Source organism: Oryzias latipes, chromosome 15 (genome assembly GCF_053564925.1).
Source record: "Oryzias latipes strain Hd-rR chromosome 15, Olatipes_Hd-rR_3.1".
Lineage (NCBI taxonomy): Eukaryota > Metazoa > Chordata > Actinopteri > Beloniformes > Adrianichthyidae > Oryzias > Oryzias latipes.
In genome coordinates this window covers 18,553,354-18,569,293 of record NC_136251.1, presented here as the reverse complement: position 1 = coordinate 18,569,293, position 15,940 = coordinate 18,553,354, and the positions used below count along the sequence as shown (strand labels likewise).

Below are 15,940 nucleotides of genomic sequence, written 5' to 3'. Positions count from 1 at the left end.
GGCTTTTCCAAGAGAAATATTTTAATAAACCAAATAAAACACCTCAAAGCTTCTATCATTATCATTATTTTATACATTAACAGACAATGCTAGATACTCACATTTCCCAGGTTATTACAATTATGCTGATATTTAAAAAAAATGATAGAAATAATTTAGACTACGGAAGGAGTTATAAACTTCGGACTCACCAAAGTGACCATCTTTGGCAGTAACCATCAAAACATGTTATTTTTTTTCAAGAGAACTTTAAATGTTGCTACTTTTAACTTTTTTCTCCTGTTCCAAATGTGGTTGACACGTTGCTGCTGGATGAACCATTATTGAGCTGCACACACAGCACTTTGGGACTGCATGGAGCTTCAGATTGCTTTGATGGCCATTTTTCTTCTCACTCTGTTTAAACCCCTTTTCTGCATCTCTCAGAACCACCCTCCATGTTCACATCCCACTCCCATTTCTTATTCCCTGAAAAAGGCATTCATGTTTTCATTTTGAAGTTAGTTATTTTTTTGGTTTTTGAGAACTTTACCATTTTTTAAGCCTTAGCACGGCACCAGTTTAGCACAGACGGAAATTCTTTATTAGACTGAAATGATGCATTTTCCATCTAACTTTTAATGCTTTACTTTAAATAAATAACAAGAAAAGCTGCATTACAATAAAATCCACCACATTTGAGTTTTTAATCAGGAGGAAAATGGGGATTTTTTTCCCCGACCAAACAGAATCTTGACTAAAAATAGAAAGCTTGAACACCGTAGAATCGATAACAATAAAATATTTTAAATATTTTGTCTAGGTCAAGCATAAAATGTTGTTTCAAACTGACCCACAATTAGTACTCCAAGATCCTCAACATTTTTACTTATATATTTTCTTATTTCTTTTGGACGGGAAACACCTTTAAACGGACAGAAAAATTTTATTTAATCTTTGATCAATCTGACCTTAGAAAGTGCATCAAATGCCAGAAAAATATCATATTCTTGAGAATATTCAATTTAGATGAACACCGTTGTATACATTTTTTTCTATTAAATACTATTTAGAGTGAATAAGAGTAAGTATAGTTTCTACTTCAGGGCAGCATCAAAGAAACTTTTACTCATGTGAACCGTTGGTGGTATGAATTTATTCAGTTTTTTCTTGCACATTTGCATAAATACTTCTGTACAGTCTCAACATCCTCATTTTTTCATCTTTTATTGGTGTAGCAACAAACAGACCTAACATCCAAAACAACACAATGTTCAAACCGCTTCAGCTTAAACAATTTCTATATAAAAAAAAAAGGAGACAATGGGATCGGCATGGAGGTGTGAGGAAAGAAAGAGAAGCCAGTCTTTATTCCTCTGCTGTCGTCTGGGCTTTGGCAGAGCTCTCCTTCAGCTTGTCTGCATAAAACTTAAAGGACTCCTGAAAGAGGCAGCCAAACAAAGACAATTCAGCAACCAACTTTTTCCAAATAAACTCTGCATGCTCACACAGTTTTATTGTGTTTTTCCATCCCGCATCTCTTCAGAAGTAAGCGGAGCCGGAGCCCCTCCTGGGTCTGTCTAAATAGTCTCCAGTCTCCAACCAGGTTGTCTCGTTTCATCTTTAAATCCCCATTAATACACAAATAAGGGATTTGTAGCACATTCCCCAAACACACACTTCCGTTCCTTGCCTCTGTTCCTGGCTAATTAATCAGGGTTTTGATCCACACAAAGTGTTGCAGTGGGTGTTTTTTGGGGGGTGAAGGTGAGAGCTTTTCTGCAGATTACGCTAGCTCTTTACAATGTGTTTGCTTATTATTATTGCGATTAAAGCCTTCTAAATGGCTGCACTTGCTGCTGAAAAACACAGAGACCGATCCTGGCACAAATCCAGTCAGTTGGCATTAATTGCTCAACTTTTTTCTCGGTGGATTTGTCCAGGTCTTTCCCCACGAGGCTCAAAGAAATTAGAAATCTAATATTTAAATGTGCTTCTATTTTTTTGCTAGAACAAAAGAGGTGGAACTCTGCCAAGAGCTGGGCTTCCACCAGTTAGAGGAAACTTCTGGACACTCTTTTGCAACTCTCTTCTGCTTATAAAAGTCTGCAACCACTTAGCTCCCCTGACACTTGCTGAATAATGCAGGAGCCTATCCACCTTCATCCTTCTTCCCCCTATCTTTGCTGTGCAGGTAAGTGGTGGGAAGAGTTGCAGACTACACCTGCCTAGAAGGGACAGAGCATCAAAAATGCCGCAGTTGAGAGGCCTTTGTGTACATTTGTGTGGACGCTCTGCCTAAAATAGGGCTACAAAATGTTTGCCGTGCTGAAACACTACGAGTCCGGAAAAAGAGAGAAGCTGGTGCAGTGAAGCCGCCTCTTCAGCTGCTGTGCGTACTTTGTGTCCCGTGGGCGAAACGTCTGAAAAACACCAGAAGTAACAGCAGCGGCAGCAATGCTGCAGGCCCGCTGCTTCACATCACCGCACATCAGCTCGTACGAGACCGCCGACCGGACAGACGCCTGCAACTCTTACGTGCTGTGGAGTTTGTTCAGTTCTGCTCAGAAAGTGTTAAATAATTACAGAAGAGTTCATTATATTTTGCAATAATGTGTCTAACGTTCTGGGAGGATTCAAACAAGTGTCAAAATTTACTATTAATCGTAAAATTAGCATAAAAATGCTTTTTATTGGGGCTACTTTCAGTCTGAGCTGCGGGGTGAATGACAGCCAATTCAGACTAGGATTATTCATCCCAGAGGGGTGGTTGGTTGTCTAGATGTAAAAACTTCATTTGATCTCTGATGTGAACAAAACAGTTGAACTCTGGTCCATCTGAAAAACAAATGTCCTGATTTCTTGCAAGTGAACTTGTGTGTATTTCACTACAGTGTGAACACACATCTAAAGATCCATAAAGAGGAGGTGAAGCAGAGCCTATGCAAAATCAAAGAGGGAATTAGGAATCAAACTGAAGTCAGGCAGAAGATGATTATATCCTTATTAGCCAGTGTGCTCCTTTTGGTTTGAAATAAAAGAAAAAACAAAACAGAAATGTGAAGAAATCAAGCATCTTTGAACACCCCTCTGTCCTTTTTTGTGCTCTCTTTGCGTTCACAACTTTTATGAATTATTACAGAGGGACAAACAGTGCACTGCTTGATTTGAACATGAGTGTAGGTGACCTAGATACATATATACAAATATTCAACATATATATGTTGAATATTTTAGATTTTTGAGTAGAAATGTAACATTTATCTTCAGAAAATTTACATTATACCTTAGATAACGTTTTAAGACTCAGGCCGTATTTATCACATCAGTTTTTGGGAATAAAATTGTAAAATATGAGTGCTTTTTAAATGCATTAAGGTGGCTTTATATGAAAATTTGCTGAAAGCTTGTAACAGACATTCATTAAGAATTTAGGGAAAATAACTTTTATAGGGAAAAACCTGCCAAACAGAGCATGTGCAAGCAATCATACAGCTCTGAAAGAGATTCTGGGGTTACATGCAAACACCAGATTCCTTTCTGTAAACTTTAAACCTTGTTTAATGAACTCAATATCTTGTGTTTCTCTAAAGACAGGACTTTTGAAGGCGAGTCTCACATGTCTTCATTTTAAAAACCCATTTCAGATGAACATTGCTTTTCTAACATCTTTCTGATGGAGGACATATATAAAGAAAATTAAGTTGCGGTAAATAGAAAATACAGTTTGAAAACTAGCTTATTTATGAGGTAAAAAATACATTGGGCAGGTCTCAAGCTCTCTGCTCCATTTCATTCTGATGCATCCACTTATAGACAAATAGATCCATGTGCATCTTTGTTTTCCTTGTCTGAACTGGCATCCGACTCAAAAGTGTGCGGCTGGACAGCTTGAATCTTGCTCGCCATTTTTGTTAAACCGCTTATCTTAGGTTGGGGTTGTGAGGGGCTGTAAGCTAGAGGGAGAAAACACGTAACCAGAGAACTCAGTTATGGGTGACGGGAAGAGGGAGGAGGGTTGAGGGAAGGAGGCCTCAACAGTTCTGCCCTCAAGTCTGAGGCAAATTTCTGATGAACTCCTGCCGCTCTGCAGAAACTATGTCCCAGAAAACAACCCAGGTTTTTGGATTTTGGCCAAAAATGGCAAAATTATAAATAAAATAAAAAATGATTGGGAACGCTTTTACAATAAATCACAAGATGATGGGAGTGGCACATTAACATGTTGAGAAATGATTAACAGTAGCAATGATGAACCAAAGTCAAATATATTATATTTGAGGTTTCTATATTATATTTGATATTTCTTCTTTCATCTATGATAAGTAAAAAAAATACCTAAAAAACTACAAAAAAAAGACAAAATTGTTCACAAAGCCTCAAACAGCAGAATTAAAGCTTAGTTTTTGTTTTATTAGCATGTTTAAAAAAACTGCTGATGTGTAAAGGTTATAGATACAATAACTTTTGTCTTTTTGTTTATTTTTAAAATAAAAAAGTAGTTTTGACTTTTTTAAACGTTTTTTTTTGCTGAAAAATGTTGATAATTATTAAATTTAACTGATAGAAAAAGTCATACTAGTTGGATTAGTTGTTTTAAATATATTTTCAAAGCTTAAGCTTAATAAAAGTTTATTTGTTTCTTTAATTGAATTAACAGTTTGTTAGTTGGGTAACATGTGTGTGTAATAAACTCACAGGGGGTTCAGGGAAGGGCGCCGTCTCTCCTGCTTCGCTGTACAGCCTTGCCAGCCGTTTGAGTGACAGCTCATCGACGGTGACCCCCTCTCTCATCATCTGCTCATGCAAAGCCTTGGCTGACGTCAAGTCCTTATCCAGAACTGCCAGATGTGACAAAAATGACAACCAACTCAACCAAACATGACAAGGCAAATAAAAGAGGCATTAAAAAAAAATATCTTTGTATTATTTACAGTCAATGCTTCCACTTCTTTAAATAGAGTGAAATGATTTTAGCGTGACAAAACCAACGGTTAATGCACCCCTATTCAGGAGGGGAAGGAAAAACTACAACAGCTTGATGATTTTTCTCCTTCTTAGGCTGCCCTGGTCAGCCAACCAGCTAATAGTGCTTAAATAGTCATGTCCTCTCATCTGCAGGGTACCGCAGCAGGCGAGGATACAGAAAAATGGAGATGGAGAAGAAAAAAAACAACAACGAAAAAGCAGATATGGAGGGGGAAAAAAAGTGTGAAGTTAAAAGCTGAGTAGTAGAAAGTGTTGAGATTAACATGCAAGGCTAGCCAGAACAACTAACTCATTAGAGGACACGTGTTCCCCTGACACGGACCGTCTTTCACATCCTCGCTCCTCCGCCCGCTGCATGGTTAAAGAGCAGCAAGCTGCCGGCGGATTTCTTACCGTGACACTTCATCAGGTACGCGTACACGACCTTCTTCTCTGCAAAGTCAGGAACCAAACTCAGCAGGTTCTGGATCTTCCCAATCTGTGCACAAACATGAGGAAATATTCCGAAATAAAAGCAAGAACAACATCTGGCAGAACTGAAGTTTGAATCTTAAATGTGACTTTCCAGTTAAGTTTTGTATAAAACTGGAAACTTTACAACACTTGATAAGCTTTACAATCAAAGGCATCGTGCTTTAAAATTAATTTGATCCAATTAAAACCAACCATTCAGTTTGTGATTATCTAAGCAAGATCCTTCATAAATGTAAGCATTTATTTTGGGTAGGTGGGTTTACTTTTTGAATGATGCAAACATTTATTTAACCAATAGATATTTGAAATATTTTCTTTTTCTTTGAGATCATCAATGCACATTATTCTTTATTGTTAAGCCCTATATTTTGATGGGACAAAATGTATAAAAAATGTGTTTTTTAAATAATAATCTCCTTAAAAGATAAATTATTTTCATTCAGAAAAAAGGAAACTTTATTGAGAGAAATCTTCTTTGTGGAAAATGATGTGGCCAGATTGAAACACGATCTGTTGTCGTCTGAGCAAAAAAGAAGTTGCAATATTCTCCCAAAAAGATACTATTTTGAGAAATGTTTGCTTGTAAAAACAACATTTCTGTTTATAGGTCTCATTAAGCTTTGAAAGGCAATACGATTTTTTATAAACAAAACTTAAAAAAAGCAGCTTTTTAGAAAGTATTGATTTAAAAACAAAGAAAAGCCTGACTAGGTCACTGATGGAGCTATGAAGAGAAGCCTTTACAAATCAAAGATTTTTTCCTATTTTATTGTTGTGTAAAATGTATTGTGCAGCTTTAGCTATGAGTCTTTTTTTACTTACAGTGCAGATCAGAGGTACCCAATAGTACTGAACATAAATTATGTCTTCAAAATACTGATATTAAAGAGAAAAAAGACAGGTATGACCTTACCTGTCCTGGACTTTGGGCCTTTTGAGACACAAAAGACAACAAGATGTCCTTCTGTTCAGCCAAGGCGTTACAGCGCTGCATGACCAAAGCAAAAAGCAAGAAAAGAAAGATGAGTGAGTATTTGCAGTCATTCCAAATGTTTGCTCAGGTCAGGAAGAGTTCAACTTCAGCAAAGTGGAGCACAGCCACACACTGACTGGATTACGCTCAGGTTTAGACAGAATTATGACCACTTCTTTTTTTGTACACTTTTGCCAACAAAATTGTGAGTTTTCCTTCCAGTGTGGATGTGAAAGTATTTCTAGGATTATAACCACCTTTTCAAGTTAAATTAAAACAATCTGGCAAAAAAAATAAAAGAAGAGTAGAACCATATGTGGAACATATGATGAAGTGACATGACCAGCGTTTCTCCCTGACTGAACAGTGCTCGGCCTCCAAGGCTTTGACCTCCGTCACACACGCCGAGTCACTTAGAACGGCTTTAGCACAATTAGACCCCATCATACCACTTCACTCTTAGTGACTTCCTCCATTGCTTTCGCTCCCTCTTTCCTGTACTTTTTTTTCCACCCCCCATGTCGCGTCTTGTGCTCCCAAAAGATGACACCACCGCAGAGCGGACCCATCGTCTCCCCAGCTCCTCTCACACACAGCCTAAAAGCCCTGCGTATCCAGGGACGACGGCCTCTTCCTTTTCCTAGCATCCCATCCCACACACGCGTAAGCAGTAGCAGACTGTAAAGCACCCGCCTCACCACCTCTTAATGACCGACTCCTTCGCTCCCGCTCCCCACCGACCTCACCTCCTTCTGTCCCGATAGCCTTGTCATCATTATAGTCAACTTGCCTACTTAAAAGCTTTTCAGAGTTTTGGTGCTGCTTCACTTATGACGGGATGGTGAGGCTGAGCCGCTACCCTCCAGTGACCCAAGAAGAGTAGCTTGGAGGAAGGAGTGAGAAGGTGGAAAATCAGGAGAAATTACGTTGTTTTTTTTTTTTTGCTGTGCAAAAGAAAAGTTTCAACTGAGACTTTAAACAACAAAGACAGCCATGTTTCAGAACAACCTGCAGCCCACTTTCAATTCACATCTGAATGTCTGCCTTCGAATCAAGGAACCTTTACAAACCTTCCCTCATTACCTCTCAGACTGCACACTCTGGGTTGTATGTTAATGTTTACGCACTGGTTTCTTGTAGCTGCTGAGCTGCTTTTTATGTTTACCGTGATCACTTGATCGATCTCATTATGATGAAGGAATAGTTTGCATTGACCAATTTGAACCCCGTTTTTCAGCTCTTTGGAAAGACCAGTTACTATAGCTCCATGCTAGCTCACTTGTTTTTGTGTTTTGTTGTTCTCTTGTTGCTGATCCTTTTTTAGATGGACATGGACCTTTTTTTATTTATTTTTTTACATGTAGCGAGTGCAGTGGAATGCCTGCAATCTGCGGGTCCATCGTTTACACAATCAGCTGTTGTCACCAGGAACAAAGAAATGCCGCTACAGAAGCACAGGGGATTATTTTTGTTGCATCTGCCTCTTCTACAGAGTGAGCTATGGTTAAAAAAAAAAAGAAGCTATTTCGCTGTCATGGGATCAATTAAAGTGCCAATTACCTAGCTATCATTTCAAGAGAGAAGATTTGAAGTCCAGATGCCATGATTCAACTTCACGACAATGTCACCTGGATAAATGAGCCCCTTGGCCTGCAGCTGCATGCATGCTTTTGCTCCATCTGAAGCAAGTCCGGTTGAGATGTTCCAACTGCAGCAGTGCAGAAAATGTGCAATAAAACGTGGAGCAAGCCCCTTCCTTACAATACTGGTGTGAGTCTGGGCCGGAACTGGTTACTTGTGTTTAAATACTGGATGGTGAAGCCAACGTCTCTCAATCATCTTTAAACCATCCTCATTTTTCTTTTCCTAAAAGGCTGTGTGCATAACCAGAGATATAACCATGTTATACCCAGCTGCTTAATTATTTATCAAGTCGGGAGTAGTAGGTAATGTACCTGTTCATTAACATGCATGTTGGTCAGACATCCCTGCTTAAAGATTAAGATGTTTGGGGGGGGATGAAGGACAGATGAAAATCGTGAGATTTCCACAGATTCTAGTCTAGTTCAGCTGCTCCTGTGGCTTGATGAAGACCATAAAATGACCTGAAAAATGCAGATTTCTGCAGCTGATATTGAAAAAGTTATGAATTTTGCTCAGTCGTAATGTACGTAATATTCAGTAACTGTGTAAGTGAGCACTCTAGTCACATCTCAGTGAATAATTAAGGGGAGTAATCACTCAGTGAGCGAGAGTATCATGTTTAGGTCTTTTTTTTGGACGAACTCTTCATCTCTCATGCAGCCCCGTCCTCTCCATCGTCCCACTCTCAGACATCTAATTGCTACATATTTATGTCCCCAGGCTCAATGCAAAGTCATTGAGCTGTAATGTATGAACTGTGTTAAATAAGTGAAAGAGGAGGCGGCCAATTTGAGACTTCCAGACTCAGGAAAGATACGCCATCCACTCCGGTGAGGAATAACTTCGGCAGCAGTGAGGTCCTAGGCTGGGGGGGGGTTGTGATGGACTCTCAAGGGCCTAGGTGGATTTTTTCTATCCTTATTTTGGAGTAAGTGGGAATTTTTCTGTGAAGACGGCAAAAGTGATCAAAGTTGCTTAAAAAGTGCACACATTAAACCCTACCAAACCATAAAGGAGTTAATAGATCAGCATTTGATTCAAGGTCTGCAGGCTTTTACTGATGCTATACAACTATAATATTTTATTACATATTTTTCAAGAATTTCATTTTTTTTCTACTTTGTGCATTGAAAATATCATCTTGCCATATTTGGAGCAAAGCTGGAAATATGTAAAAGTATTGAATGATCCAAAAAGCAACATAAGGAGAATTTGTGTCTCCTTGGGAGACACAAATTCCCTGAAGTCATTCATATTGTAAACATAATTAGAGGATCTCATATTTTTAAGGGGTGGAATATATTTTCTCAGACACGTTTAGTGTTCCGACAAAAGTAAACAAGGCACTAATAATATATTGACAGTTTTCTGCATAAAGACAGATGATTGATCACTTAAGCATAAATATTTTTCCTATCTCAAACTGGGAATCAGAAATAACATTCATACATCAGATATTACCTTTTAATTCAAACATTTATTTTATCCAGTCAGGGTTTTTTCATTTACCACAGCAGTTTTGTGGAGGTTTTTCAAAACCCAAAGAAACCTAAATATGATGCAGATTATTTTTTACTTAAAAATAAAATCAAAGCAGGATTTAACTTTGAATTGGTTTACTAAATAAAGAGGGTCACGCCGCACACAGATCCAGGGAAAGCCTGCAGTTATTCTTATGTTGTATTTTAGATTTAATAATAATCTTTTACACATTTGTCTTTGCTCTTTCACTTCTACTCACAGCCAGCATGAATTTGGCATCATCCACTTTATCCAAATCCAGCAGCTGGAGGAAGAGATCTGTAGCAGGTCTGTAGCAGGCAAAGTGATTGGCTAGACGCTCTACCATGGCACCCACTGGAACACAGCATCCAAAAGTTCAGAAAATGTTGTTTTATGTCTCTGATAAACTCAGCCAATCTGGGTGTATCTTACGCTTGTCTAAAGCGTGGTCGTTGCCGGACTCCAGGAGCTTTCTGAAGATGAAGGCTATGCTGGGGTTTGTGCTGTTTGGACTGGTGTAGATTCCATCCAGCAGCTCCACTGCTGCATCCACATCACCGCTGAGGAGAAAGATGGGGAAGAACGGACATGATGTCACCCAACAACAAATATTGATAAAGGCTTCTTCATCAGTACCTTTGAGAATTAGATCAGAACTTTCCCTACAGATGTGTGGAATCAAGCAATTTAACACGATCTAAGAAAACTGGAGACTTAAAAAAAAAAAAGGAAAGAAAATAAATTTCCATCTCAGCTAGAACCTCTTCAAATAAAAACAAAATGAAAAAAGTAAAGTGGTTTCAATAAATAGAATTTAATTAGTGACTCTGAACTGTCAGAAAGACGGCGTGGTGCCGTCACACCCAGCTCACACCAACGGTGTCGTCTTTAAACACACAAAAAACAAAATACAGAAACAAACTACAACTTCATCCGATATCAACGAGAACCAGTGAGGAGCATCAACAGTAAAGAACTCCCACAATGCACCTCACCCACTGAATCCCCACGTTCAGCAACTCAATTAATCAATTATCTAAAGTTTTTATGATCAGGTAATTTTCTAAATTTTCTATTTGTTCATAATCTAGCATGGAATTGCAGATGCTCATTTCTGATAGATTTTTATTATTGTTTATTTTCCCTGGAGTCTGAAGGGCCAGTCTGATGTTTTAACCTACCTGACTGCACACTGTCCTAACTGTGACGTTTGATGGGAAACAGAAATGAGTCATTTTTAAAGATTGTGATCCTGTAATCTAATTGTTTCAGTAATAAGATGGAACATACTTTCATCTCACTTTTCAAAACCAGTTTGGCCTTTTCCACACCAACTAAGCTCAAATAGACAAAAAAGAAAAGGTTCATGGAGATTTCAACCTGACCATAACCTCACAAAACACATTTACAACAAACCAAAACAAAGCAAACCTCCTATACATGTCACCTTCTTCCCTCAAAAGAGTTAACAAATACATCTTGTAAAAAGTTATTCATGAGAAGTGTGAGGTGTTAAAGATGTGAAAGGTGTGGAGGGTTTATTGGAATGTAACAGCCAGAGGTCCTGAATCGTCTGTGCATTCATTAGTACATAGCACTTAAAGGGGGTTAAAAATGAAACGTCCTTTAGAGTTTTATTAAATATATAGTATAATTATTAATTATTAAGTACAATTATTAAATATTAATTACAAGTATAATACTAGAAAACAAACGAAAAAGTTTCCAACAATTTCATTGGTTGCTGTTTGTGGACTTTTGGAGATTTTGTTGTTGTTGTTTTCTTTTGTGGTAACTTCTATCACTTCACTAATACATTTATTTGTGCTGATTTTCCAAAGTTAAACAAAAGCAGCAAAAACTTACAACTACTCAATCTGGCAGCTAAGGCTCCCAGCTAACACTTTACCCTCCCCGCGCCCACTGCGCTGTCACCGGTCGTGATGAATATTTAACAAGCGGGGCGTGTGCGCTTCACTCTGCATGTATGTGTGCGAGTCCAGAGGTGGGGGAACATATCTCCGCTGATTGTTACGACTGGGACCGTCTGAATTATTCAGCAATGGGCCCCTCTAAGTGTGGTGCTCGGCTTTCCGGACCCGCTCGCTTTTCCGCTGCAGCTCTTAACCAGTCAGCCCGACTCACATACAGCGGGGAAGCACGTGTCAGAGACGCTCAGAGCGCTCCTCCCAGAGGTCAGGGTTCAAAACGACAGGCTGCGTACCATGGCTGATGGGGCGTGAGACCAGCTTGCCGTTGTTCACTTCCTGCTGTCCCTCTAAGTTGGCATGGGCGATGCAGCAAGTGGAGCGGTGGGACTGCAATCAGGTCGCATGTAAACTTTCCTTCCAGCCGCATTTTATTATTTTGTTCATAGTTCTTTCAGGCGCCGCGCAGCATCAGGAGACGATGGGTGTTTTCATGACATTAAAAGGAGTCCGTGAATAATGCTATTACAGACGTGTTTCCTATTTGTTTTCGACGCCCCACTCACCCTGTAAGCTTTTACTTTAAAAGTGTGTCACCCTGCATCTTGTCACATTGCGTTAAAATGGTCACGAGTGTCCAAGAGCGTTTACACAATAGAATAAAAAGATTCCCAAAGAAATACGGTTTTGAACATGCAGCCTGCAGCTGTGCATGCATTTTTTCTGGCCTTTACCAAATCACGTCCAATTCACATCTAGTTCTGATCAACAGATATTAGAAAAGAACAAAAATGTGTCTGCCTTACTTTTTGATGTGTGCCAAGGCAGTGTTGTTGACAAACACCATGGAGGACAGGTTGGGACTTCTTCCAAGGCTGTTGATTAATGACTGCACCTCTTGGATCCCTGCAACATCCCCTTGGCTACCCAGGGTCTGGACCAACCTGATGATGGCGAGGTTGGAGGGAATGTGGTCTAATTGAAGCATCGCCTTCATCGTTTCAAGACCCTCTGTAAAGAAGAAAACAGTGAGTAAGAGCAAGTGTCGGTTCAAAACCTGGCTGCACCCACCTACCAGTATGCCCAATCCTCACCTTTAGCTTGGCCTCTCTTGCTGTGAGAGATGACTAACAAACTGCTAGCAATGTTGCTCAGCTGGAAGCCTGAAACTTGAGACTCGGCCCTAATGAAATAAAAAAAAAGATTTTAGTTTCTTGCATCGACAGTGTATGAGAACTGGACCGAGTCTCCCTTCACCCCTCGCGTTCCAAATAGGAAGTACCCGCTGGTTCCAAAAAGCCAAAATCCCCTAGACTTCTATAGAGAAATAAACAGCCATTACTCAGTCACATGTTCCTACAAATTCAAAATTTTTTCATGATATTTTTTGCTGTAGCCCAAGTTGTTTAAGTTCTAAACTGACCAATCAGATGCCTCAATAAAAGTAGGTGGCCTCACATTGAATGTTCAAAGTGTTTGACAGATTCTCCTGAGCCCGCTTACAGTGGTCGGGGTGTGGCCTTCTAACATGCTCACTCCTGATTGGAGAGAGTGGTTGCATAAACGTGTAGAGCAGGGGTCGGGAACCTTTTTGGCCAAGAGAGCCATAAATGCCACATATTTTGAAATGTAATTTCGAAAGAGCCATACAATAATGTAGTGTCCCTTCCCCACACTGAGGCACGGAGACTTAACCTCTTTTAAAGTTCTTTATTCCGATTACTGCAGACCGCAACAAACGCCGTTCAATTAATTCAGCAACTCCTGAATCTCTCCCGCCGACACGAGAGCGCTTCTCCCAACTTTATATTCCCCTGCTCCCGCTCCCGCCCTCCCATTTCCCTTATTCGGCCCATAGCTGAACCCCATTGGTCCAAACTACCTAACAACAGGCTGAGCGACAGAACTGAGGGCCAATCAGATCTCTGCTTGACGCGTTCAATGAACTCCAGAACTTTTAACGCGGCCCAACAGCCATCCAACTCAGTCCGCGACAATTTGTTTAAAACTAAATATACAAATGAATGTGTGCATTTGGTGTAATTTCAACATTTTTAAAGTACAATAAGTCTGTGGATTCTTTTTAATAACATTGTTATTCTGTTGCTAATGAATGATGAGTATTTCTCGTGGTAGTTTTGCTGATGGTCTAGTCTGGTTGATACGTGGTGAGTTTCTGCTTCGTTCAGGCGTTGAGACTTTAAACGTGATCGTAGGTCTGAATGTTCTGTAGATGTGACAAAGACTGCTCACATGCAGACGGGGAGCCAAACACACACTCACACGCTGCAGTGAGTGACGGGAAGCGGGTTTTACGTTTTTACAATCCCTGCGCGATTCACCTGCTGCCTGTCCCCACAACCCCTCACCCCCACCCTCTGCTTTCTTCCTCACACATCCCGTCCCCGCATCTGCGCGCTCTTTCTCAGAGACGGGAGCGCGCAGTTTTAGGCACGGCAATTCACAGGTTTCCAGCTGGTACAAACTCTGTGAAATAATAGATAATAGTAACTGATAGCGCTGGCGCAGATTTCTCTCTCTAAGCACTGCTACTACTGCGCGCCTCTGGCATCGCATCGCGCCCGAGAAGGACTGGTCTAATGAAAAAAAAAAACTATAATTAAAGATTTGTCTGCGAGCCACATGTGACCATCAAAAGAGCCATATATGGCTCGCGAGCCATAGGTTCCCGACCCCTGGTGTAGAGGGACCAATCACGGCTTTGTGATGACGTCTGGTTCCAACATGGCGACGGACATATCGCAGAAAAATGTCGACTGAATTGACTTCAATTGGTTGGAACTGGAAGCAAGTAATTTTCTATGTGACTTCACACGCGATCCGCCCAGTTTTAAATGACACAGTCAATGGTTTTATGTCACTGGGAACAATAGAGGAAACAGCAGATAAACTTAGCTTTGCAAATACTAAAAAAACTCACCTAATATTTCCGATCTTGAAATAAAAAGTCAATAATCCTGCAGTTTAGTTCTGTGTCAGAAATCTAAGGCATTGGTAAACGTCAATCAAACTAGAAAGTCATGAAAAGCCCATATCAGAACTTGGTTGTGTGAGCGTTTGTCATCATGAAAACAAAATCGGATGCTACAACTTTACCTGAGACTTTTACATGAATTTAGCTGCAGATGGATGAAAGAACAACAGGCTGTGGAGTCAACCTTCATCATCCTCACTATTAGACCCAAAACATTTAGGTGTGAAAGGTGGGCCAGTTTAGCTCGTGCTGGTTTGCGGCGCCTTCCATCCGTGAAACCCGAGTTCGACTCCAGGCTGCTCCCTGTTCCCTTCTCTACCTCTGCCGGTTCCAAGCCCGGTTAGAGAAGGTTGCGTCAGGAAGGGCATCCGGCGTAAAACATTGCCAAATTTACCATGCGACTTGTTCGCTGTGGCGACCCCTGATGGGAGAAGCCGAAAGTGGAAGAAGAAGATTTAGGTGTGAAAGCTAAATAACCCTTTTAACCTCAAACCTTCCCGTCATCAATAAGTTTACATGCTCTCCCGCTAGCTTACAGCCACTCACAACCCCAACCTAACATTAGCGGTGCAACGTAAATAGCGAGCAATATTGGATGTATGCAGTCATGTAGTTTTGAGCCAGATGCCAGCGTATTTTCTACATCACAATTAAGCTCTTCTTCAAATTGCATTTTTGGCTGCTCCAGTATCACAATGATTTGAATAAAGAAAGTAGGTAATAAAGGCAGTTTTAGACATTTCCTTCATAAAAAAATGTCAGAAGAACACGTTTAAAGCACCAAAAACATATTTTTCATCCGAGTGGGTCTTTATTTAAAGAAAACTAAAATGTCATATAGGAAAATGTGGTCTTGTGTTGTAGTGGTCATGTTTCCAGGTTGTATCCTGTCTTCACTCACTTACAATTTAATGTTTTAAAACCAAATTGTCATTTAAATGAAACATTGCATGGTAATCTGCATAAAAAAAGGGTCTGCATTGGTAAAAACAGACACCTTTAAATCTTGTTTTCTTGATGCAAAACAGACTAAGACAAAGAAATGCTTCATGTTAAATATTTACATTTTAAATGCTACATCATTGCACCCATGTATGACTGTTTTTTAAGAACTTAATTCACAACCCACCATGCCATGTTGTTATTTTTTATCCGAATGTTTTTGACTGAAAACACACAATTTCATTGTGAGATAATCTGTACAACTAATGGAAAAAAATAAACCTTGCATGCGTTTGCACGGATGGCTCATATTCAGATGGTGTTTTTTTTTTTTTCTGTTCTATGTAATCCATGTGGGATGAGCAGTTTCTATGAAAATGGAAAAATGTATCTATTTATAATATGACATCTTGATATTAGATCATGCACAAATGATAGATTTGATCCGTGAATGAGCAACGCTACAAGAAAGTCCATTATTACAAAGTTTAAAGCCGATACCGCGGTGTACCA

General features: G+C 39.8%; 1 protein-coding gene across 1 annotated transcript in view; it reads right to left on the bottom strand.

Moving 5' to 3' along the window:
- Nucleotides 1–1,115: 1,115 nt before the first annotated feature.
- lrpprc (leucine-rich pentatricopeptide repeat containing) overlaps nt 1,116–15,940 on the bottom strand; it is a 53,249-nt gene continuing 38,424 nt past the window's right edge. Inside the window, exons 31-38 of the mRNA XM_011484310.4 lie at nt 12,585–12,673; nt 12,297–12,501; nt 9,995–10,122; nt 9,801–9,916; nt 6,356–6,430; nt 5,362–5,446; nt 4,678–4,820; nt 1,116–1,419 (exon numbers count right to left, since the gene is read on the bottom strand). Coding sequence (XP_011482612.1) covers nt 1,348–1,419; nt 4,678–4,820; nt 5,362–5,446; nt 6,356–6,430; nt 9,801–9,916; nt 9,995–10,122; nt 12,297–12,501; nt 12,585–12,673 — 913 coding nt within the window. The 3' untranslated portion in view covers nt 1,116–1,347. The remainder of the gene's footprint in view (nt 1,420–4,677; nt 4,821–5,361; nt 5,447–6,355; nt 6,431–9,800; nt 9,917–9,994; nt 10,123–12,296; nt 12,502–12,584; nt 12,674–15,940) is intronic.